The sequence below is a fragment of the Drosophila sulfurigaster genome, chromosome 2R, assembly GCF_023558435.1.
Source record: "Drosophila sulfurigaster albostrigata strain 15112-1811.04 chromosome 2R, ASM2355843v2, whole genome shotgun sequence".
NCBI lineage: Eukaryota > Metazoa > Arthropoda > Insecta > Diptera > Drosophilidae > Drosophila > Drosophila sulfurigaster.
Window position 1 is genome coordinate 33,721,903 of NC_084882.1, and position 22,754 is coordinate 33,744,656.

The window sequence follows — 22,754 nt, forward strand, 5'->3', positions numbered from 1 at the left end:
AGGGTACATATTATAACTTTGTGCCGGCAGGAAATGTAAGTTACAGGTAGAAGGAGGCATTTTCGAACCTATAAAGTATATCTATTGTTAATCAGCGTCAACAGACGAGACGGTAAAGCCACAATCTGGTTATTATGCACTCTATTACGTGTTTACGTATTAATAATAATAATATTAATAATATTGATTTGGATTTTCTTTTTATTGCGCCCAAGCAGAGTGAAAATTTACATGGGACTTAGCCAAGATATTCGCAGCTGTCATGACTCGACTTTAATGTAGCTTCTTGACTTTGCCATCTTCAACGTGGTGTCATTTTTATGGCTTAGTTGCGTGGCACTTGGAAATATGCAAAATATTTCGAATTTCGTATAAAATGGCGTTATTTATGTACGACGACGACGACGACCAAATCCCCTATTCAAATTAATAACCCAGAGTTTTCATGATGCGCATTATTATGGCCAAATTATTCACCTTATAAAAACATTTGCGATTCGTCCCCGACCAACAAAGATGTGAACCAATTTTTATGTAAAGCAATTTATTTTGAATTATTTTTATGACACTTAACGCTACTCAGACATTTGATGGTTATTTTGGAGGAAACACAAATAGGTGTGTCTACTAAGTCTAACTTATATCATAGTCTTTTTTATCTCTCACTAACGTATGTTGTGATGATGAAGGGAAATTCATGCAACTCATTTATTTGGGGGAACATATTAACAGCAATAATTTAACAAAATATTGATAAAGAGAAATCTTAAACAATATAAAACGTTAACTTCGTAACTATCTATCGCATCTAACAGTAGCTTGTTCTATGTCAATTATTATTATTAAAATATTTGCCAAACAATGCAATACATGAAATTTGTAGTTTATTCGATAATCAGATAAATTTAACATCGTCGTAATTAAATTTGTAAATGCGATTAGATTATCGTTGTATGAGCAATAAATACACCCGACATTTAGTTTGATCGGTTATTAATCGAACTCTTATTCAGTCATTATAATGAATTTTGCATTGATTTCCTACGGAATACTTTTGTATTTCTTGTGTTTTAGTGCTAGAAACGATGCCGTGGTAAGTTGTCAAAGATTTAAAATATTGAAAATATCTGTCTCAGTCTTTATCCTCATTATAGCGCAATTGGGATTACGAATTTTTGTACATCGAATCAACGAGCACAAATGAGGACCTAATCAATGCCAGCTTAAAACTAGAACACGCAGAAATTGGTAAGAATTTAGTGTCAGGTTTCGTCGATTGGAAATTCGATGCTGATGAACATACTATGGTGAGTTAGTTTGTGATCTTAAAATGCGATTTCAATAAATGATTTTCGTTTGGTTGCAGATTCAAATGCGATTTCTTTATAGTCAGAGCGGCAGAGATAATGACTATAAGGACACCATTTATCAAGTACCGATGATGACTTTTTATGAATTCCTTGATAAATATTACTCGAAAATTATGTATGCGGATTTTCGCAGTTGCACGAACTTGCCGGACATCGGGGACAAATTTGTTCCACCCTGGAACAAAACTACATACATATTTTCTAAATGTGATCCACCGGTCGAGAACTATCCAGATATATTACCTACAGGCTATTATAAATTGGTGGCTAAAGTAATTGGGCAATCTGAACTTGTTATTCATATTACTCTAAAATTGACACCCCGAAAAAATATGCTTGTTTAAAGTGTTCCTTGAAAAAACCTACGATAAATATATAGAATTTGCAAAATCACATTTCTGGAGTTTATTTCAACCTGTGTTCTGATTAAAATTTATAATTCAAGTTAAGTCCTGTTCCAAAGTCCGATTTGCCTCGGAATGGTCCGCTCATGTGTCGCGATGCATTTGCTGTGGCATCCAAATTGAGGTTGCCGTTGGGCGACGACATCAGATTGGCCTTGCCAGCTGCATTCATGGTTGTCATATTGTACTTCGGTATATGATTGACTCCCACAGATGCAGCATGGCCGCGGCTAGAGTTAATATTCAACCCACCTCCGAATTGGTCGAGATTTTGGGTATGAGTGTGCATAGCAGTTGCATTCATCTCTGCTTGCTTGTTAGAGAAAATATTCGCCTCGCCGCTGATTGTGGTTGAATGACTTTCCATTGTAATTGGTTGTAGTTGCTGTTGATGCTGAAACACTGATTACTGATAGTATTCTGAGTGTCGCTAGGTCTCCGATCCGCTTTTTATACCCCGGCTGCATCACCGCAAAGTCGGTACATTCCCGCCTATAGTTTGCATTGAGTAATGGGTACATCACACGCTTGACACTCATTTAGATTAATAAAATACATAAGAAAGTCCCCTCGATATATATGCCCTTTGCATATTATCTTTATGAGTCTGCATATGCACTTATATCCAGGAATTATAAAAAAACTCAAAAGAAGCATTTTTATAAGAAAATACATAATTTGTATCTGCTGGCAATTTAAATAAAAGTTCAATGTGATGAAGTATATGTCGCAAGTTTTGTTATAATCTATGTATGTTACAACTTATTATCCCATTGATTTCGACGTCAGCTTAACAATAAAGGAAATTGTCAGCGTTCCTTCGGCTTTAATCTCCAGGCGAAATTTGTAGTATCCCAAAGGCATAATATAAGGAAAACCGTCGCCAGTCAAAGGACATTCATTCAAAATGTATCTCATCTTCACTGGTGGTACATCGAAATATGGCGGTAAATTTGAGCAGTTTGCCACATTTGAGTAGAGCATGTCATGGTAATAGGTATCCAAAAAAAGTCTTTAAGCTTTGATTTGGTATTTGGTAGGGAGTTTTACTGTAGTCACTTTCACGGCCACTGCGACTATGCAAAATAACGACATTCGCCTGAATGCATAATTAATAAGTTATTTAAAAATTACATGAATAGTCAGCATTTCTTACCGTGGAATCGTCATCATTTCATTAAATGAGATCCGATTGAGATGTATGGACGCATTCACTTTGCTTTCATCGGAGGACGTCACAGAAGCACTAATTACTTCAAAATTCCACGAAAAAATGCCCACACAATCGAAGACGACATCATTTAAAAAGAGAATGCGCTGACTAAAGTTGTATCTCCATTTAACTTACGCTTATATGGCTAACATTCTGAGATTTATATAATCGAGTTTCGTTGGGATAATGTTCAGCGTTGTTCAAAATATCTGATCATCTCAGTATTTCCGTTTACATTTCAAATGAACATGGAAAATATCTACATCACTGATTATAAGATACACATGCAGCAAGCCGATTATGAGTTGGATTAGATATCATTACATCACACTTTTATACCAGCTACCCATAGGCCAGAATGGTATTATAACTTTGTGCCGGCAGGAAATGTATGTTACAGGTAGAAGGAGGCATCTTCGAACATATAAAGTATATCTATTGTTAGTCACCGTCAACAATATAACCACAATCTGGTTATTATGCACTCTGTTACTTGTTTACTTACTAGCAATAATATTGATTTGGATTTTCCTTTTATTGCGCCCAAGCAGAGTGAAAATTATACCTGGCATTTAGCTGAGATATTCGCAGCTGTCATGACTCGACTTTAATGCAGTTTCTTGACTTTGCATTTTTCTTCAACATCGTGTCATTTTTATGGCTTAGTTGCGTGGCGCCTAGAAATATGCAAAATATTTCGAATTTCGTATAAAATGGCGTTATTTATGTACGACGACGACGACGACCAAATCCCCTGTTCAAATTAATAACCCAGAGTTTTCATGATGTGCATTATTATGGCCAAATTATACACCTTATAAAAACATTTGCGATTCGTCCCCGACCAACAAAGATGTGAACCAATTTTTATGTAAAGCAATTTATTTTCAATTATTTTTATGGCACTTAAGTCGATGCTTCTTTTGGGGAACCACAAATTGCAGGGTCATGCCAAATCATTCTCATATCATCTCTTTTTTTTAACTATTAGTTACGTGTGTTATCTTGATGAAGGAAATTCATGCACCTCATTTATTTGAGGAAACATGTTAACAGCAATAATTTATCAAAATAATGATATAGAGAAACATTACACAATAGAAAACGTTTTTATATCTATCGCATCTAACAATTAGCTTGTTCTATGTCAATGATAAAAGTTATTAAAATATTTACCAAACAATGGAATACGTGAAATTTATTGTTTATTAGATAAGGAGATAAATTTGACAAAGCCATCATGGTGATGATACATCGTTATAAAATTAGTGAATGTGACTTTATAATCGTCGTATCAGCTTTATATAGCTTGGCATTTGTGTGGATCTGCTAACAATCGTACTTTTATTTAGTCTGCATAATGAATTTTGTTCTGATTTCCTGTGGAATACTTTTGTACTTCATGTGTTTTAGCGCTAGAAGCGATGCAATGGTAAATTCACAACGATTTAAAATAATTAAGACATCCATTCCCGACACCCATATGTATCTAAAAAATATCCTATATACTAAAGCGTTCTTGGAATTTTGAAACTCTTTACTTCGACATAACGAGTTCAAATGAGGACCTAGTTAATGCCAGCACTAAATTAGAACACCCAGAAATTGGTAAGCATTCAGTGTCAGGTTTCGTCGATTGGAAATACGATGTTGATGAACATACTATGGTGAGTTAGTTTGTGATCTTAAAATGCGATTTCAATAAATGCTTTTCGTTTGGTTGCAGATTCAAATGCGATTTCTTTGGAGTCAGAGCGGCAGAGATAATGACTATAAGGACAACATTTATCAAGTACCGATGATGACTTATTATGAATTTCTTGATAAATATTACATGAAAATTATTTATGCGGATTGGGGCAGTTGTTCGAATTTTCCAAATATCGGGGACAAATTTGTTCCACCCTGGAACAAAACTACATATATATTTTCTAAATGTGATCCACCGGGCTTGAATTATCCAGAAATATTACCCAGTGGCTATCATAAATTGGTGGGCAAAATAATTGGGCAAGCTGAACTTGTTCTGCAGACTACTTTAAAATTGACACCCCGAAAAATTATGCTTGTGAAAAGTGTTCCTTAAAAAAACGTAAGATAAAACAAGTAAGAAAGATACAGACGAGTGTGCTCGACTGTGCAATACCCGCTACCCATTTTGAATAAAAGCAAAATATTCTGGTATTATTTTCAAAATATACCGAAAATACTACAAATACTACTACTACTAATACTACTACTACAAAAAACTAAAAATATACTAAATGATATATTTGGTATATCGATATAGTACCACAATCAAAGTATACCATAGACGGCACAATATACCAGATTGTCGGACAAAGCAACAAAGACACCTAGTATTTCTTTAATAACTTCCACAAATTTGCAGGCATCATATATACTATTGTTATTAATCTTATTGTATCCACTAGCTCTATCTTTAAAATTTCGCTTGTTATTCGATTTTTTTGATTTGCGAGGGCGGTAGTTTGCATGGCAAAAATTTGAAACAAACTTGATCTGCGTGCAAACATAACAAATGCTGTCGAAAAATTATAGCTCTATCTCTTATAGTCTCTAAGATTCAGTGTTTCATACGGACGGACGGACAGATGGACAGACACACAGACAGACAGACAAACGGTAATGGCTAGATCGTCTCGGCTGTTGACGCTGATTAACAATATATATACGTTATAGGCTCGAAGATGCCTCCTTCTACCTGTTACATTCATTTCCTGCCGGCACAAAGTTATTATACCCTTCTACCCTATGGGTAGCGGGTATAAAACTAAAATTTTCAAAATCATATTCCTAGAGTTTATTTCAACCTGTGTTCTGATTAAAATTTATAATTTAAATTGAGTCCTGTTCCAAAGTCCGACTTGCCTCGGAATGGTCCGCTCATGTGTCGCGATGCATTTGCTGTGGCATCCAAATTGAGGTTGCCGCTGGGCGACGACATCAGATTGGCCTTGCCAGCTGCATTCATGGTTGTCATATTGTACTTCGGTATATGATTGACTCCCACAGATGCAGCATGGCCGCGGCTAGAGTTAATATTCAACCCACCTCCGAATTGGTCGAGATTTCGGGTATGAGTGTGCATAGCAGTTGCATTCATCTCTGCTTGCTTGTTGGAGAAAATATTCGCCTGGGCGCTGATTGTGGTTGAATGACTTTCCATTGTAATTGGTTGTAGTTACTGTTGATGCTGATGCTGAAACACCGATTACTGATAGTATTCTGAGTGTCGCTAGGTCTCCGATCCGCTTTTTATACCCCGGCAGCTACATCACCGCAAAGTCGGTACATTCCCACCTATAGTTTGCATTGAGTAATGGGTACATCACACGCTTGACACTCATTTAGATTAATAAAATACATAAGAAAGTCCCCTCGATATATATGCCCTTTGCATATTATCTTTATGAGTCTGCATATGCACTTATATCCAGGAATTATAAAAAAACTCAAAAGAAGCATTTTTATAAGAAAATACATAATTTGTATCTGCTGGCAATTTAAATAAAAGTTCAATGTGATGAAGTATATGTCGCAAGTTTTGTTATAATCTATGTATGTTACAACTTATTATCCCATTGATTTCGACGTCAGCTTAACAATAAAGGAAATTGTCAGCGTTCCTTCGGCTTTAATCTCCAGGCGAAATTTGTAGTATCCCAAAGGCATAATATAAGGAAAACCGTCGCCAGTCAAAGGACATTCATTCAAAATGTATCTCATCTTCACTGGTGGTACATCGAAATATGGCGGTAAATTTGAGCAGTTTGCCACATTTGAGTAGAGCATGTCATGGTAATAGGTATCCAAAAAAGTCTTTAAGCTTTGATTTGGTATTTGGTAGGGAGTTTTACTGTAGTCACTTTCACGGCCACTGCGACTATGCAAAATAACGACATTCGCCTGAATGCATAATTAATAAGTTATTTAAAAATTACATGAATAGTCAGCATTTCTTACCGTGGAATCGTCATCGGCGTCGCAGTTCCAATAAGCGTTTGCCGAAACGACCGTTTCACTAAATGAGATCCGATTAAGATGTATGGACGCATTAACTTTGCTTTCATCGGAGGACGTCACAGAAGCACTAATTACTTCAAAATTCCACGATCTCTCTGACTGACCCAAGATGCATATATTTGGCATTAGCAAAAATGCCCACACAATCGAAGACGACATCATTTAAAAAGAGAATGCGCTGACTAAAGTTGTATCTCCATTTAACTAATGCTTATATGGCTAACATTCTGAGATTTATATAATCGAGTTTCGTTGTGATAATGTTCAGCGTTGTTCAAAATATCTGATCATCGCAGTATTTCCGTTTACATTTCAAATGAACATGGAAAATATCTACATCACTGATTATAAGATACACATGCAACAAGTCGATTATGAGTTGGATTAGATATCATTACATCACACTTTTATACCAGCTACCCATAGGCCAGAAGGGTACATATTATAACTTTGTGCCGGCAGGAAATGTATGTTACAGGTAGAAGGAGGCATTTTCGAACCTATAAAGTATATCTATTGTTAATCAGCGTCAACAGACGAGACGGTAAAGCCACAATCTGGTTATTATGCACGTGTTTACGTATTAATAATAATAATAATATTAATAATATTGATTTTGGATTTTCCTTTTATTGCGCCCAAGCAGGGTGAAAATACCTGGGACTTAGCCAAGATATTCGCAGCTGTCATGACTCGACTTTAATGCAGCTTCTTGACTTTGCCATCTTCAACGTCGTGTCATTTTTATGGCTTAGTTGCGTGGCGCCTGGAAATATGAAAAATATTTCGAATTTCGTATAAAACGGCGTTATTTATGTACGACGTCCAAATTAATAACCCAGAGTTTTCATGATGTGCATTATTATGGCCAAATTATACACCTTATAAAAACAGTTGCGCTTCTTCTCCCCAAACCAATGTGAACCAAATTTTATGTAAAGCAATTTATTTTCAATTATTTTTATGGCACTTAAGTCGATGCTTCTTTTGGGGAACCACAAATTGCAGGGTCATGCCAAATCATTCTCATATCATCTCTTTTTTTTTAACTCTTAGTTACGTGTGTTATCTTGATGAAGGAAATTCGTGCACCTCATTTATTTGAGGAAACATGTTAACAGCAATAATTTATCAAAATAATGATATAGAGAAACATTACACAATAGAAAACGTTGTTATATCTATCGCATCTAACAATTAGCTTGTTCTATGTCAACGATAAAAATTATTCAAATTTTTACCAAATAATGCAGTACATGAAATTTGTTGTTTATTCGATAAGGAGATAAATTTGACAAAGCCATTATCGAAACAAAATTAGTGGATGCGATTTTATAATCGTCGTATCAGCTATATATAGCCCGGCATTTCTGTCGATCTGCTAACAATCGTACTTTTATTCAGTCATTATAATGAATTTTGGATTGATTTCCTATGGAATACTTTTGTATTTCTTGTGTTTTAGTGCTAGAAACGATGCCTTGGTAAGTTGTCAATGATTTAAAACAATGAAAATATCTGTCTCAGTCCTTATCCTCATTATAGCGCAATTGGGATTTCGAATTTTTGTACATCGAAGCAACGAGTTCAAATGAGGACCTAATCAATGCCAGCTTAAAACTAGAACACGCAGAAATTGGTAAGAATTCAGCGTCAGGTTTCATCGATTGGAAATTCGATGCTGATGAACATACTATGGTGAGTTAGTTTGTGATCTTAAAATACAATACAAACATGCGCTTTCAATATACCAAATGCTTTTCGTTTGGTTGCAGTTTCAATTGCGATTTCTTTGGAGTCAGAGCGGCAGAGATAATGACTATAAGGACAACATTTATCAAGTACCGATGATGACTTTTTATGAGTTTCTTGATAAATATTACATGAAAGTTATCTATGCGGATTGGGGCAGTTGTTCGAATTTTCCAAATATCGGGGACAAATTTGTTCCACCCTGGAACAAAACTACATACATATTTTCTAAATGTGATCCACAGGGCGTGAACTATCCAGATATATTACCTAGAGGCTATCATAAATTAGTGTGCAAAATAATTGGGCAAGCTGAACTTGTCATGCAGCTTATTATGAAATTGACACCCCGAAAAAATATGCTTGTTTAAAGTGTTCCATGAAAAAACCAACGATAAAAAAATTAAGAAAGCTACAGTCGAGTGTGCTCGACTGTGAGATACCCGCTACCCATTTTGAATAAATGCAATATATTTTGGTATTATCCTAAAAACATACCAATTATACTACAAAAATTTAAAAAATATATTTGGGGTATTATTATTAAAATATACCAAATATACTAAAAATATACCAAATGGTATATTTGGTATATCGACATAGTACCGTATTCAAAATATACCATAGACGACACAATATACCAGATTGTCAGCCAAAGCAACTCAGACCCCTAGTAAGTAGGCGTTTTTGCCCATACAAAACTATTTCTTTAATAACTTCCACAATTTTTATCTGATCGCAACCAAATTTTCAGGAATCATAACTACTATAGTAATTATTGTATATACCATTCGCAACTTTAGCTTTAAAATTACGCTTGTGATTCCATTTTTTTTGATTTACGGGGGCGGAAGTGGGCGTTGCAAAAATTTGAAACAAACTTGATCTGCGTGCAAACATAACAAATGCTGTCGAAAAATTATAGCTCTATCTCTTATAGTCTCTGAGATCCAGTGTTTCATATGGACAGGCGGACAGACAGACAGACGGATATGGCTAGATCGTCTCGGCTGTTGACGCTGATCAAGAATATATATACTTTATAGGGTCGTAGATGTCTCCTTCTACCTGTTACATACATTTCCTGTCGGCCACCCTATGGGTAGCGGGTATAAAAATATAATTTTCAAAATCATATTTCTAGAGTTTATTTCAACCTGTGTTCTGATTAAAATTTATAATTTAAATTGAGTCCTGTTCCAAAGTCCGACTTGCCTCGGAATGGTCCGCTCATGTGTCGCGATGCATTTGCTGTGGCATCCAAATTGAGGTTGCCGTTGGGCGACGACATCAGATTGGCCTTGCCAGCTGCATTCATGGTTGTCATATTGTACTTCGGTATATGATTGACTCCCACAGATGCAGCATGGCCGCGGCTAGAGTTAATATTCAACCCACCTCCGAATTGGTCGAGATTTCGGGTATGAGTGTGCATAGCAGTTGCATTCATCTCTGCTTGCTTGTTGGAGAAAATATTCGCCTGGGCGCTGGTTGTGGTGGAACTGCCAAATCCTTGGGTATGTCCGTGTTGTACCGACAAACTGTGGCCATTGCTGTCGAATTTACGCTTGTGAGCAATTTGTGAAGTGAAATAATCATAATTAGTCACTTACGCATTTACTCCTGCATAGACACCTTTAGTGACGGGTCCTCCATTGGTCATAGCGAAAACTCCAGCCTTAGCATTTGTCTGCTCATCACCTTTTATCACGCCGCATTTGGCGAATGCAGCTCCTGTCTTCGGGTCGGCGCTTGAATGACAGTCCATTGTAATTGGTTGTGGTTGCTGTTGATGCTGAAACACCGATTACTGATAGTATTCTGAGTGTCGCTAGGTCTCCGATCCGCTTTTTATACCCCGGCAGCTGCATCACCGCAAAGTCGGTACATTCCCGCCTATAGTTTGCATTGAGTAATGGGTACATCACACGCTTGACACTCATTTAGATTAATAAAATACATAAGAAAGTCCCCTCGATATATATGCCCTTTGCATATTATCTTTATGAGTCTGCATATGCACTTATAGCCACGAATTGCAAATAGGTTACTCAAAAGAAACAGTTATAAAATTCTATATCAATTTAGTAACTAAAGAAAATATTTCATCGTTTGCGAAAATACACTTAATTTTATCTCAAATTCTCGTAGCGTGATTTACTCTTTCCGGTTCATTTTCATCAAGTTAGTGACTTATTGCTGCTTTAGCGACAACCGCGCAAAAGGCGCCGTGGCTTAGTTGGTTAAAGCGCCTGTCTAGTAAACAGGAGATCGTGAGTTCGAATCTCGCCGGGGCCTATGCAACTGAAAAGTTGTAGTGACATCTTTTTTTTATTATATTTATAATTTTTTTTAAACAAAAACAATAAACAACTTTATTAAACAACACATATTTAAAAGTGTTTTTATCAATTATCGAGTTTAATTGGCAAGTTTTCCATACGGGTTTCATAATTATTTTTTTAGATTCTGTAGAACGATCTTATCAATTTAATTAATTAAAAAGCTTTTAAATATAGTCATTGACAGATTCTTATCTTTCATGAACTGAGAACTCGTATTGATCTACTCGTTAAGGGAAAAAATGTTTTAAAGTTTTCGCGACCCTTTCAACTGGCGCCGTGGCTTAGTTGGTTAAAGCGCCTGTCTAGTAAACAGGAGATCGTGAGTTCGAATCTCGCCGGGGCCTTTGTGCAACAGTTGTTGTACAGCAGTGAAATTCGTATTTTTCTTTTTTAAAAATATGTATTTTAGAACATACGAAATAGATTTAGTGGTTGTCGCCCCTTGCCACTTGCCATCTAAAATAGTACAATGCTGTGCCATTTTCTTGTTGCTTTTATACGTCTGCACTGCTGACAGCTGACAAAAAGTTTGCGTGCCGTAAACAGTGGCATCGGCATCGGCATCGGATTTGCCTTTATAGTCATCAACTTGCGGCATTCATATCAACTCACTCCCATATACACCATCCGCCCAGTTGCCACCTGTTGTCGTGGCCATTGCATAACGGAAGCCAACGGCGCTGAACGACGGATATGTTCGACAGCATGTTGCATGACTGTTGACTGTCAGAATGAGGGTGCGGGGTGAACATACATTTGCAAAGCAAATGTATCACATATCGTCGTCAACGTCCTTTCAGTTATTTCTCTGGGGGGTAGGCTGCAATTAGCCAGCAGCATCAGCAGAAGCAGCAGCAACTTTATTTGTTTCGATTTATTCGCAGTCGTTGGCTTATCTTTACTTTTTATACTTAAACGCACAGCTCAGATAAATTGCGCTGGATGAGAGTCAAATGAGAGAGGGGAATTTACCCACATCATAATCAGCACAGCGGTTAAAATAATATGTAAACCACAACTCCGGACAATGGTCACATATTCATATGTGTATTGTATGTCACATCGTATAATCATTTTTATGGATTTCATTTTCAATGTCCTTCCTTTTATGTGGTTGCTGGTGAGCTGCTCCTTTTGTTTGTCGGATACAGCAATGTCCTTTTCTAATTTCCTCATGAGCATTATTATTTGACTCTTGCCAGCAGACAGTCAAGTTTAATTGAACAAAATGTTTATCTACTTACTTGCTGTTTATGCAGTGATTATGTATGTAGTACATGTGTTGGGAATGTAATTATTTGTTTAGTAAACTAGCTTACCAAGATCTTAATAGTTAAATCTGATTGACATCTGAAGACATTGTTAACTTAAATATATCGGCAATAAAACTTAATTAAGATTAGAAAGTATTTTAATACTTTTGACACTAAGTACATTGTTCAATAATGTAAAAAAAAACATATTTACAGTCGAGTATACTCCACTATAAAATACCCGCTACGCGCTTTTAATTGGAATTGTTGGTAACATATACCAATATACCAAAATACGTAAATACACCGACGTGTATATTGATATACTACTAATATCAAAATATACCAAATTGTCAACCAAAGAAATTAAAAGCCGACAGCTTCAGTTTCATTTTTGCCATATTATTAATTCTGGAATAACTTCTTCAATAATCATACAAATTATTAAATCGTAAATTTTTCGTTCTAAAATCGTTTATTAACACAATTGCTGGTATGTATTTTCTATTCTCAAGTAAACGGTCTTAAACACAATTGTACATAACATAACATATATCATTTACAACACTGACTGCAATACTCTCTGACAGATGCTGTATGTAATTGCCACGCCTGCTGACCAAGGCAAACTCACACCAACTCGTAGTTTTTAGCAATTGTCAGCAATTTTCTCAATTGGGGACAAAAACTATCGGACTGCAGGACAGAGCAGAGGAGAAGAGTAGAAGACTAAACAAATGTGATTTGGGCACACAATGTCGTCGTGTTGCTGTGTATTTTTGTGATTATCCTGAGCAAGGACGAAGACTCCCATTCGGGAGCACACCCACAAACACACACACACACATGGTGGGCGTGTACATACCATAAGCATTAACATAATTTATGTGGTTCCGCCGGATTTAGCTTTGTCGGCGTTGTCGTCGTTGTCCTCGTAAAAAAGGACGCTCGACCATTGTCCGTTTGAGTTGTGCTGCTTATTTCGATAACAATGGCAACGTTTTGGGGAGGATTGCGGTTTTTATTGTTTTTATGGCAACAAAGTTTATAAAAAGTTTCCCTGCCAACAGATAGAAACAGACTCTCTCTCTCTCTTTGTACTGTAATTTCATTTTAGTTTTCTGTTGACTTTGCATATTTTTTTAATTAAATGTAAAAGTAACCGCCGAAATCAAAGTTGTTTCATTGGTGCTATGGCTAATCTATGAAACCATTTCTCAGATTCGCCCTCCGGGGGTCAGAGCCATAAAAACGTGCGAAATTTTCATCGGCGCGTGAATTTTCACAGCATTTGCTGTTGCTGTTTTTGTTTTTCACGGGCCCAGGACATGGGATTCAGCTGATTGTTGTCACCTGTGCATACCCTGTAAACGTAAGGAAATCAGGAGAACGATGATGAATCACGATTCCATAAAACTATTTGAGTATACCCAGAAAATGTTCAATAGAAAGTGTTAGTGTGTTATAAATAAATATACATTTTCAATCTTTATATATTATTAAATTTACAGGATATTTGTGCAGTTGTTCTTAAATTTGTATTGCCTTCAAAAGTTGTTTTTAGTACACCTGGCACGTAGCGCTCATAACTCAAGAAACATTGTTGTTGCCGGCAGGAATCAGGCAGCAAAAGTCAAAAGCTTGCCAAGTTTTGTCCATTGCTCTGTGTTGTTGTTGCTGCTTAATGAATAATGGCCAACACGTGCTGGCTAAAAAGAAAGTGAAGAATATGAAATTATGAAATTTAAACCTACTTAGCAGTGTCAACTGAAAATAGGAAAAATAACTGAATAGTAAAAAAAGTTATTGAGAGTTTGTATTCAAAAGCAAATAAAAATTTTACGCTATACTTATTTATTATTTAATTGTGATTTCAAATTTCAATTTAATTATATACAAAATGAAAAAATGTCCATTAATAAAAAATAAAACTTGAATCAAGATTGTTTGTATTTTAAAATTGAACCAAGAATGTTTATTCTTAAATCAAGATCGAAAATTTAAAAAAAAATCTAGATTACCCAATCTGGAAATTATAGATAGATAAAGAAAAATCTTAAAATTGAACCAAGAAACCAAAATCTTAAATCTAGATTTTTTTGTTTCTGTATAGCCTTTATTTACCTAACTATTTATTAATTAATAGCAAATGTAAGTGATGTGCAATACACGTGTTTATTATTTAATTATAATTTTAAACTTGTCTATATTTCAAATTAAGTAAATAGCTATAAAAATGCTGTGAAATACTTAAATTTAATATATTAATTAATTGTAATTAAGTCTGCGACAGTCCGTTCAAAATATTGTGTAATAATTATTCACTATTTAATTGTCAGTTGATAAGAAGAATTACTTTTAATGTGTAACCAAGGCAAGTTGAGGGAAATAGGCAGTTATAAAGCAACAACTCAATAGCTACTTCAACTTGCTCTTGGCCTGAGCTTCAAGAGCAGTTTGATTGAGCTAATTACAAGTGTGTGTCTTGTGTCTTGTGTCATGTGGCGTTGTTCAATGCTGCACGCTTCGCTGCGGCAACTCTTGCGATGTGGCAGCTGAGGCAACGGCGACTCCCAAACTTCATTACAGGCCTCATTAAGCGGCATCTCATAGTGAGTGGAGCAGCTTCATCCCAGCCAAGTGAATGTTCAGTTCAGATAGAGACTTTAATGCGGATAGTTGCCAAAATGTCTACACTCGTAAGTAAGAAACGAGGATCACCTCCAGTTCAATAAACGAATCTCTTGCAGATGCTTTTGCTGTTGATGCTGCTCTCGGCCATTTGCTGTGCGGACTTGCAACAGGATGAGCAGGAGGAACTGCAACCAGAACACTACGATGGACGTTCGTTCTTCTTTCTGGGCACTTTGTTTCGTCGCTGGCGGGATCGTTGGCTTGCTTTCCACAATCCTGCGCCGCTTTACGCTGGCGCCGCATTTCCCATCAATGGTTACTACAATTGTCCACCCTTTGGCTGCAATCCTGCTGGCATTGGACCTCAGCCTGGTTACTATCCACCCTACTACGGATCATCACTGCAGCAGCAACAACAACAGCAACAGGCGCAGGGCAACAGCAATGTGTACATCTATCAGACGGATCAGAATAGTGCGAGTTCATCAGCTAGCAGCATGCCGCCTTATGGCTCTGCTTTCCTTGGTCCAGCGCGACAGCCAACGCCTTTGCTGCCGCCTTCCCCCTCTTCACCACAGGCACCACCGTTTCCTCCTCTACATCCGCTTCCCCCGCGGCCCATTCCTTTGCCACCGGCCACGTTGCCGCCTCAAGTAAGCGCCAGCAGCAGCAGCGGCAGCGGCGGCGGAGGCAGCAGCTTTGGCTTTGGAGCTGTTCCTCTGCCTGTTCCGCTTTCCGTGGCTGGCTGCTGTGCCCTGGGCTAAGCAGCATCGCCTAAGTAAACACCGCAGACAAAGTAAAAGAAAACAATACAGTTTTAATTGAAAAGCGTGCAACAAAAAAGCAAACCCAAAAATTCACAAGACACTCGTCTTCGACCATCTGATGGCGAAGCCGAATTACTCTAAATCAATAGAAATACTAAATATATAAAATACTGAATTGATAACTGAACTGAAATAAATAAATAAATTTATATACTATAACTAAATTGAAATACTAAATGTATAAAATACTAAATTGATATACTAAATATGTATATAGTATACTGAATTTATATACTCTAACTAAATTGAAATACTGAGTTATTAAAATGTTAACGCGGCTTGTTAAAAAAGAATCTTACAAGCTTTATATAAAATACTGAATTGATATACTATAACTAAACTGAAATACTAAACATTATATATACTAAATTGAAATACTAAATGTATAAAATACTGAATTGTTATACTATAACTAATTGAAATACTAAATGTATAATATACTAAATTGATATACTAAATATATAATATACTGAATTTATATACTCTAACTAAATTGAAATACTGAGTGATTAATATGTTAACGCGGCTTGTTAAAAAAAAGAATCTTAGAAACTTTACATAAATAGAATATTAGAAAACTTAGAATGTAAATTCATCTATATATCATTTAATAATACAAAATCAATCTCTATTAAATAATACAAAATTCTATAAAAGTTAAATCTAAATATTCATGCATTATCTGTGAATTCACTTTCAATATTACAGTGTCTCAAACTCAACACTCCAGCTGTTGAACTCTTCTTTAGTAACTCGCTAAAAAGGGTTATGTGTAAAAATGTGCATGAAAATGAGGGCAGCAAAGTGTTTGAGGAGGGAGGGGAAAAACATTCAATCACATACTTACACACACACATTTGCAGGCACAGACACACATATGGACATTTATCCATTAACGCCGAAAAAGTCCAAACCAATCTGCATAAACAAACTCATCAGAAGCAAGCGCAGCGCTCTGGCATTTGTTTTGATTCCATCATAAACCATAAGATAGCTCCAGACAAGCAACTAGCTGGCATCGAATCTGATGCTGATGCTGATGCAGATGCTGGTTGCTGACTACTGGCTGCTGGATGCTGATGAAGTGGTTGAAGTTGCCCAAGGAGCAGACGTAGACCCAACACGCTGTTGAATTGTTTGGCAAATAAATGCCCGCCAGCATAATGGATGGCCATGGATGATGGCTTCGCTCGGCTTCGGTCAGCTCCTTCTTGTCGCTCCCCAGTTTCCACTTCTCGATTCTCTCAATGGCAGTCCGGTTCTGTTATTATTTTTATATAACTTGTGAAAATAATAATAGAGCTCGCAGAGGGAAAGAGGAGCGTGGCCAAGCAAATACGAATGCGCCAGCGAGCGACAGTTGTATAAACACAAGTGTGAAAGTCCAGATAGTAACGGCTGATGAGCAATTGCTGTTTGGAACGGGACCAGCATCCAGCATATCCAACATATCCAGCAGTCATTTCTCCTGTTCTCCTCATGCAATTGGCCGCGCGTTTATTTGTGTTTGTGCTATGACAACAATGGAGCACGAAAGTGGTAAGAGTTAATGTCCAGGTCTCTCTGTGTGTGTTGTCCACAACATACTCAGCAGGTGCTGTTGTTGTGCTTTCTTTTAGACAACTTTCACTGACCGGAAGCGGAAATTAAATGCATAAGTTTATTCAAGTTGTGTGGACCCATCGTCCACTTCTTATCGAGTTTCAACCAGCCGTCCGGCAAGTGACAACAATATGTGATGGATAAAGTTGTGGTAAAAGTCTTCAAAATCAATATACATATACGTAATTTATTTTAAAATGCAGCAAATGTGCCCACAAACTTATTTCACACGTGTGCGAAATTAATCATTTCTATTAACATTGTCTATAACACGGAACGCGAGTCACAAAAGCGGCATTTTCTGCCAACACATACAATCGGGATGTAGCTCAGATGGTAGAGCGCTCGCTTAGCATGTGAGAGGTACGGGGATCGATGCCCCGCATCTCCAGTTGGAAGTATCATTTTTTTAACTTTTTGTTTTGTTGTTGTTTTGATCAAGTTTATTTAATTTAAAATAAAACATATTTTTGTTAATAATTTAAACAAAAAATGTTAAAAAAGTTCGCCGGGCTCAACCGGGATTTGAACCCGGGACCTCTCGCACCCAAAGCGAGAATCATACCCCTAGACCATTGAGCCGCATGTATGACGCTCGCCTGCTTGCAGTTTTATACTTAGCATTGACGCGGCTTGTGACTAAAAGAAACGAAAATGTTTATAACTTTAGAAAGTTGCTATTAATAATTTAAACAATATTAACAAAGCTGAAATACATATTTAATTAACAAAAAAATCGAAAAAAGAAAACACCTTTGGAGATGCGGGGCATCGATCCCCGTACCTCTCACATGCTAAGCGAGCGCTCTACCATCTGAGCTACATCCCCATGTGAAAATTGGTTGGCAAAGAGTCAAAAAGCGTGGCACTTTGGGCCACCTTATTTGGTTTTATATATGTGAAGTAGTTTTAATGGTCAACAATATGCTATGACTACGAATTGATAACATGGAGAATTAAATAATACTTTGGTTTGGCAGAGTCAAGAGTTGAATTGCTTAGCCATAATAGTTGCCATAGCTGGGAACGTAGCCGCCACCGTAATTGCTGCCTGGATAGCCGCCGGGATAGTTGCCAGCATAACCGTTGCCGAGAGCGCCTCCATAGCCAGGGAAACCAACTCCTCCATAGCCGGGATAACCACCTCCATAGGAAGGCAAGGGAGCGGGATAACCTTGTTGACCAAACGAAGGGCGTGCATTGTTGCCACCACCTAAGAAGCCACCGAGGAGATTGCTAAACAGACCACCAAGTGGTCCGCCGCCTCCACCACCTCCTCCTCCGCCAAGCAGACCATTGAGACCAATTATGCGATTATCCACGGGAGCAGCAGGGGAAGCTGACGAAGAACTGGCTCCTTGAGCAGCTCCTGTGGAGGCAGCTCCTGCGCCAGGATATTGATATTGAGCATAGCTGCTGCCGAAGAGGCAAAGCATTAAGAACTGCAAAGATTGTAAATAAGAAATTGTTTGACGGTTCAAGAAGTGAGAAACACTTACAGCACAGCTAATCTTCATGATGATTGGATTTTGTTTGGATGTTGACTGATTGTTTGCTTTGAAGATGTCTCAGCTTATATAACAAGTTCTCAGACTGCACGCCCACATATTAGGCCCGGAACTAGACAGCGACCTTAAACTTGCGATTTGAACTCATTCAATGTTTTTCACACGATTCGCAATAAGTTTTGCATTAGTCGCAGCGACTAACTAAGTCAAATTTTTTTATTTATAATATAGGCTTGTCATAAACTGGTTCGACTAGCTTTCGATTTCGATTGATAGTTCTTTGAACTCATTGGAAAAAGGAGATACAGGAAGTGAATGAAATGCTATAAAAAGTGTCAACTCGATTTTGAAGTTGATTAGAACTTTTCGACAACATGAAGCTAAACACGGTGAGTTCCAAATTTATCATTGCAAATCTTCAATCCACAATGTGCAATTTCAGGGATCGCTGTTGTTGCTGCTTTGCGTAGCTTTTGGCGAAGGACATGGCTTTGGTGGCAAGAAGTTTGGAGGGGGCTACGGAGTGGGTTACCCATTGCCGTATCCTGTGGCACAACCAGTTCCAGTGCCCGAGCCAATAGTTGTCCCACAACCAATTCCAGTGCCGCAACCTGTTCCAGTGCCAGTTGCAGTGCCTCAGCCTATACCCTATGTACCCTTCAAGCACGGCTGGAAGGGCGGATTAGGTGGCTTTGGTGGTTTTGGAGGTGGCTATGGAGGCTATGGCGGCTATGGTGGTGGCTATCAGAGCTATTCATCGTATAGCTCGGCCAGCGCATTTGGAGGTGGCGCTTATGGCGGTTTCGGAGGATTGGGTGGATTTGGCGGTTTCAAACGGCGCTAAAATAGTTATCGTTAATTTATTGTTATTTTACAAATAGTTTATAAAAAAAATATAAAACAAAAAATTAAATAAGCAAAAAGATTGTTCCCGCCCGGGTTCGAACCGGGGACCTTGTGCGTGTGAAGCACACGTGATAACCACTACACTACGGAAACCTATATTTTGAAGCGATGTTATTTTCTATTAAAAACTGATTGCAATAAAACGCCATCTATAGTTCATGTACTAGTTTGACAGCGTTGAAAAATGCGCGCCATCTAGCGGAACAATAATGTAACAATCCAAGATAGCAATTCAAATTGGTTTGTTGAGCTGGATGAAATTAGTTGGATTGAATTGTGGCCAACTAATCCGATTGGATAATTATCAAGTAAGAAAGCTGCAGTCGTTAAAATTACCCAACTATTAATATAACGAAAAATACCATCAGTGGTAAATTTACCAATCTTAAAATTCAAGATTATTCTTGTTTGAAGAATGCGAAAATCCCAAAATTTAACTACGAAGGAAAATCTCAAATCAAGATCAACCTAAAAATCTTATTTCATCAAATTTTTTTGAAGATCAAAATAATCTTCAATTTAGATTAGAATCTACTTTTTGATCTAGATTTTTTCTTTCTATGTATAAATAAATAAATATAAATTTACTTTTATCTTCAATGAAATACTAATTTTTGTTAATAACACTAAGTGCATGTTTATTGTGAAATGAGCTTAAAACTAAATAACAAATAGAATGATGCTAATGGCAAGAAGTCTCTGGTTGAGCTTTAGGCTCGCTTATTTGCCCCACAGGCCACCACCGCCGAAACCACCGCCTCCATAGCTGCCGCCTCCATAACTGCCGCCGCTGCTGTAGTGGCTCTCATGGTGCTCCTCGTGATGCTCGTAGCCGCTGCTGTGGCCGCCATAACCGCCGAAGCCGCCGCCAACATTCACGCCTCCACCGAATCCGCCGCTGATGCCACCGCCAAGTCCAGCTCCCAATGCGCCGCCAATCAAACCTGCCTTAAGGCCCAGCAGCTTTGGGGTACGTGCTTTCACCTTGACGAAGCCGCCATGTGGACCTTTGAAGGCAAGAAGCTTCAGCTTGCCAGCATTGGCTTCATGGAGCAGGAAGACTAAACAGATTCCTAGGAGAAGGAATAAATTTTGTGGACACTGCAAAAAAATGAAATAGATTTTTAGTAATACAATATTATTTTTATTTTTAGAACATATATTTATATTCCCAACATTTAAAGAACAGTTTTTAAGGCGAAAGCCTTTGTAGCCAGTGCTTTAAAAATAAATTAGTGTTAATTTTAATTAAATCTAATATAAGTAAATAAATAAATGCTTCTATTTCTATCAACTTCAGTGTAAAGTTGACAATATCAATTTGTCAAATACATATTTGGAAAATCTTTAATCTTTATGAATCTTTGATTTATCTATCTTGTGTTAAACAAATCTATTCACTTTAAAGATTAATCTTGTGTTTCTTTCGAACCTTATTAATTTTATTGTTGCACACACTTTAAAGTTGCAATTGAAAACATTTAGTTACTCACAATGATTTGCATTTTACAGCTTTGGGTATCCGCTTTTTATTTGATGGCCTCGTATATTTATGTTTGTGTTTTATTAATGTACTTTTATTGTCCAATTTGTAAACCGTCCAAGCTCAAATGCTCAAATATATCTTCGCCGATTTATAAGGTATGATGTCGCTTGCATGGACCACGACGCGTCTGCAATTGAAGCGACTGCGCGGCAAGCGATCACTTTTTATCTCTTTAGCGTGTTTTTTCTTTCATTGCCCTTATGCAATCGCCGCTTGTCAAGATCTCGTTTTACATTTGAGTTTGATGTTGTTGTTGTCGTGTGAACTTCAGTTCAGTTGTTCATATGTGTATCTGTGTGTGTGTGTGTGTGTGTTGGCATCTTTGTCTCATGCACACAAATTGACCCTGAAAATTTCTGGTTTTCGAGCTGAATAGGAGCGCAGATATAAAGCAAAAAAAAAAACAAAATAATATCAGATATATGTGACAGAAACTCAGAAAAGTGGGAGCTAACAGTAAATTATTATGAATGGCCAATGGACACGCTGCTCTAATTTAGGGTATTTCCAGTCTCAGCAGTTGACTTAAATTAACACACAAATTCGCACACATTTCGCTCGGAAGTAAATTTTTGATTTCCTATTGTTGAAGAAGTGTTCGAGAATTTCCATAGATAGATCACAATTGAAATATATAAATAAAGATGATAAATATGCCAATTTAAACTAATTTTTGAATACCATTGCAAATAGAGATCACAAAATTGCAGGCAATAAAGCACGTGAATCATCATCACCAATTTTGGGTATTTACGTTTTATTGACCTCCAAAACGTCAAAAGACCAACAAATAGAAATCGTTTAACTAAAAAAACAGAAATTTCCAGCAGTTAACAACACAACACACATATCTACATCTACATTTGTAAGCATGCTCATTTGCCATAGCCAAAGTATGGATTTCTAAAGCCGCCTCCAGCTCCATAATTGCCATAATTATTGTATTGAAATTGATTCGACTGCTGCTGATAGCCCGCTTCGTAGCCTCCTCCAAATCCTCCGCCATATCCTGCGCCTGGCCATCCATAGCCGTATCCTGGATTTCCAAAGCCATAGCCATAGTTGCCACTGCTGCTACTCGCTGCTGCACTTGCACTCGCTCCAGACGAGGCGTAGTTGCCTCCTCCATATCCTCCAAAAGGTGCAAAGCCGTATCCTGAGCCTGGGAACTGAGGCGCACTCAAGCAAGCCACAGCGAGGCAGCTCAGTATAAAGCAAACGAAATAAAACTGTGTAAAAGATTAGGATTAGTTATGTTATAGCTGATAGAACTTGGAAGACGTACCTGCATAGTTGAAGAACCAAAACTGTAGTGACAATTGACTCGCAAATTTGCCATTTATAAAA

The 22,754-nt window shown here is 37.3% G+C and overlaps 9 protein-coding genes and 5 non-coding genes across 14 annotated transcripts; 5 read left to right on the top strand and 9 right to left on the bottom strand.

Annotated features, from left to right (window-relative positions):
- Positions 1 to 5,799: 5,799 nt before the first annotated feature.
- Positions 5,800 to 6,526, bottom strand: LOC133839099 (attacin-A-like). The gene has a single exon (XM_062270437.1). The coding sequence runs from the start codon at positions 6,175 to 6,177 to the stop codon at positions 5,833 to 5,835; it is 345 nt and encodes a 114-aa protein (XP_062126421.1). The 5' UTR covers positions 6,178 to 6,526; the 3' UTR covers positions 5,800 to 5,832.
- A 38-nt stretch (positions 6,527 to 6,564) lies between these two features.
- On the bottom strand, positions 6,565 to 7,413 carry LOC133839097 (uncharacterized). The gene is made up of 2 exons (XM_062270436.1): positions 6,975 to 7,413; positions 6,565 to 6,917 (listed from the first exon to the last, which is right to left on the bottom strand). The coding sequence occupies exons 1-2, from the start codon at positions 7,194 to 7,196 to the stop codon at positions 6,585 to 6,587; spliced, it is 555 nt and encodes a 184-aa protein (XP_062126420.1). The 5' UTR covers positions 7,197 to 7,413; the 3' UTR covers positions 6,565 to 6,584.
- Positions 7,414 to 8,319: 906 nt separating this feature from the next.
- LOC133837977 (uncharacterized) lies at positions 8,320 to 9,178 on the top strand. Its single transcript, XM_062268892.1, has 3 exons — positions 8,320 to 8,518; positions 8,580 to 8,732; positions 8,810 to 9,178. Exons 1-3 carry the CDS (start codon positions 8,447 to 8,449, stop codon positions 9,155 to 9,157), a joined length of 573 nt encoding a protein of 190 aa, XP_062124876.1. The 5' UTR covers positions 8,320 to 8,446; the 3' UTR covers positions 9,158 to 9,178.
- A 761-nt stretch (positions 9,179 to 9,939) lies between these two features.
- On the bottom strand, positions 9,940 to 10,798 carry LOC133839312 (attacin-A-like). The gene is made up of 2 exons (XM_062270745.1): positions 10,400 to 10,798; positions 9,940 to 10,339 (listed from the first exon to the last, which is right to left on the bottom strand). Exons 1-2 carry the CDS (start codon positions 10,552 to 10,554, stop codon positions 9,955 to 9,957), a joined length of 540 nt encoding a protein of 179 aa, XP_062126729.1. The 5' UTR covers positions 10,555 to 10,798; the 3' UTR covers positions 9,940 to 9,954.
- Positions 10,799 to 11,010: 212 nt separating this feature from the next.
- On the top strand, positions 11,011 to 11,084 carry Trnat-agu (transfer RNA threonine (anticodon AGU)). The gene has a single exon. It is a non-coding gene; the product is annotated as a tRNA-Thr (tRNA).
- A 317-nt stretch (positions 11,085 to 11,401) lies between these two features.
- Trnat-agu (transfer RNA threonine (anticodon AGU)) lies at positions 11,402 to 11,475 on the top strand. The gene has a single exon. It is a non-coding gene; the product is annotated as a tRNA-Thr (tRNA).
- A 3,279-nt stretch (positions 11,476 to 14,754) lies between these two features.
- On the top strand, positions 14,755 to 15,858 carry LOC133838883 (splicing factor 1). Its single transcript, XM_062270133.1, has 2 exons — positions 14,755 to 15,083; positions 15,135 to 15,858. Exons 1-2 carry the CDS (start codon positions 14,931 to 14,933, stop codon positions 15,780 to 15,782), a joined length of 801 nt encoding a protein of 266 aa, XP_062126117.1. The 5' UTR covers positions 14,755 to 14,930; the 3' UTR covers positions 15,783 to 15,858.
- A 2,099-nt stretch (positions 15,859 to 17,957) lies between these two features.
- On the bottom strand, positions 17,958 to 18,029 carry Trnap-ugg (transfer RNA proline (anticodon UGG)). The gene has a single exon. It is a non-coding gene; the product is annotated as a tRNA-Pro (tRNA).
- A 174-nt stretch (positions 18,030 to 18,203) lies between these two features.
- On the bottom strand, positions 18,204 to 18,276 carry Trnaa-agc (transfer RNA alanine (anticodon AGC)). Its single transcript has one exon. It is a non-coding gene; the product is annotated as a tRNA-Ala (tRNA).
- Positions 18,277 to 18,445: 169 nt separating this feature from the next.
- Positions 18,446 to 19,086, bottom strand: LOC133838894 (uncharacterized). The gene is made up of 2 exons (XM_062270144.1): positions 18,947 to 19,086; positions 18,446 to 18,889 (listed from the first exon to the last, which is right to left on the bottom strand). Exons 1-2 carry the CDS (start codon positions 18,962 to 18,964, stop codon positions 18,446 to 18,448), a joined length of 462 nt encoding a protein of 153 aa, XP_062126128.1. The 5' UTR covers positions 18,965 to 19,086.
- Positions 19,087 to 19,218: 132 nt separating this feature from the next.
- Positions 19,219 to 19,837, top strand: LOC133838895 (keratin-associated protein 19-2). The gene is made up of 2 exons (XM_062270145.1): positions 19,219 to 19,344; positions 19,398 to 19,837. Exons 1-2 carry the CDS (start codon positions 19,330 to 19,332, stop codon positions 19,797 to 19,799), a joined length of 417 nt encoding a protein of 138 aa, XP_062126129.1. The 5' UTR covers positions 19,219 to 19,329; the 3' UTR covers positions 19,800 to 19,837.
- Positions 19,838 to 19,881: 44 nt separating this feature from the next.
- On the bottom strand, positions 19,882 to 19,954 carry Trnav-cac (transfer RNA valine (anticodon CAC)). Its single transcript has one exon. It is a non-coding gene; the product is annotated as a tRNA-Val (tRNA).
- A 527-nt stretch (positions 19,955 to 20,481) lies between these two features.
- LOC133838448 (pupal cuticle protein Edg-91) lies at positions 20,482 to 21,554 on the bottom strand. Its single transcript, XM_062269563.1, has 2 exons — positions 21,355 to 21,554; positions 20,482 to 20,962 (listed from the first exon to the last, which is right to left on the bottom strand). The coding sequence occupies exons 1-2, from the start codon at positions 21,364 to 21,366 to the stop codon at positions 20,582 to 20,584; spliced, it is 393 nt and encodes a 130-aa protein (XP_062125547.1). The 5' UTR covers positions 21,367 to 21,554; the 3' UTR covers positions 20,482 to 20,581.
- Positions 21,555 to 22,157: 603 nt separating this feature from the next.
- Positions 22,158 to 22,698, bottom strand: LOC133836819 (keratin-associated protein 19-2). The gene is made up of 2 exons (XM_062267407.1): positions 22,693 to 22,698; positions 22,158 to 22,636 (listed from the first exon to the last, which is right to left on the bottom strand). The coding sequence occupies exons 1-2, from the start codon at positions 22,696 to 22,698 to the stop codon at positions 22,283 to 22,285; spliced, it is 360 nt and encodes a 119-aa protein (XP_062123391.1). The 3' UTR covers positions 22,158 to 22,282.
- Between the last annotated feature and the right edge of the window lie 56 nt (positions 22,699 to 22,754).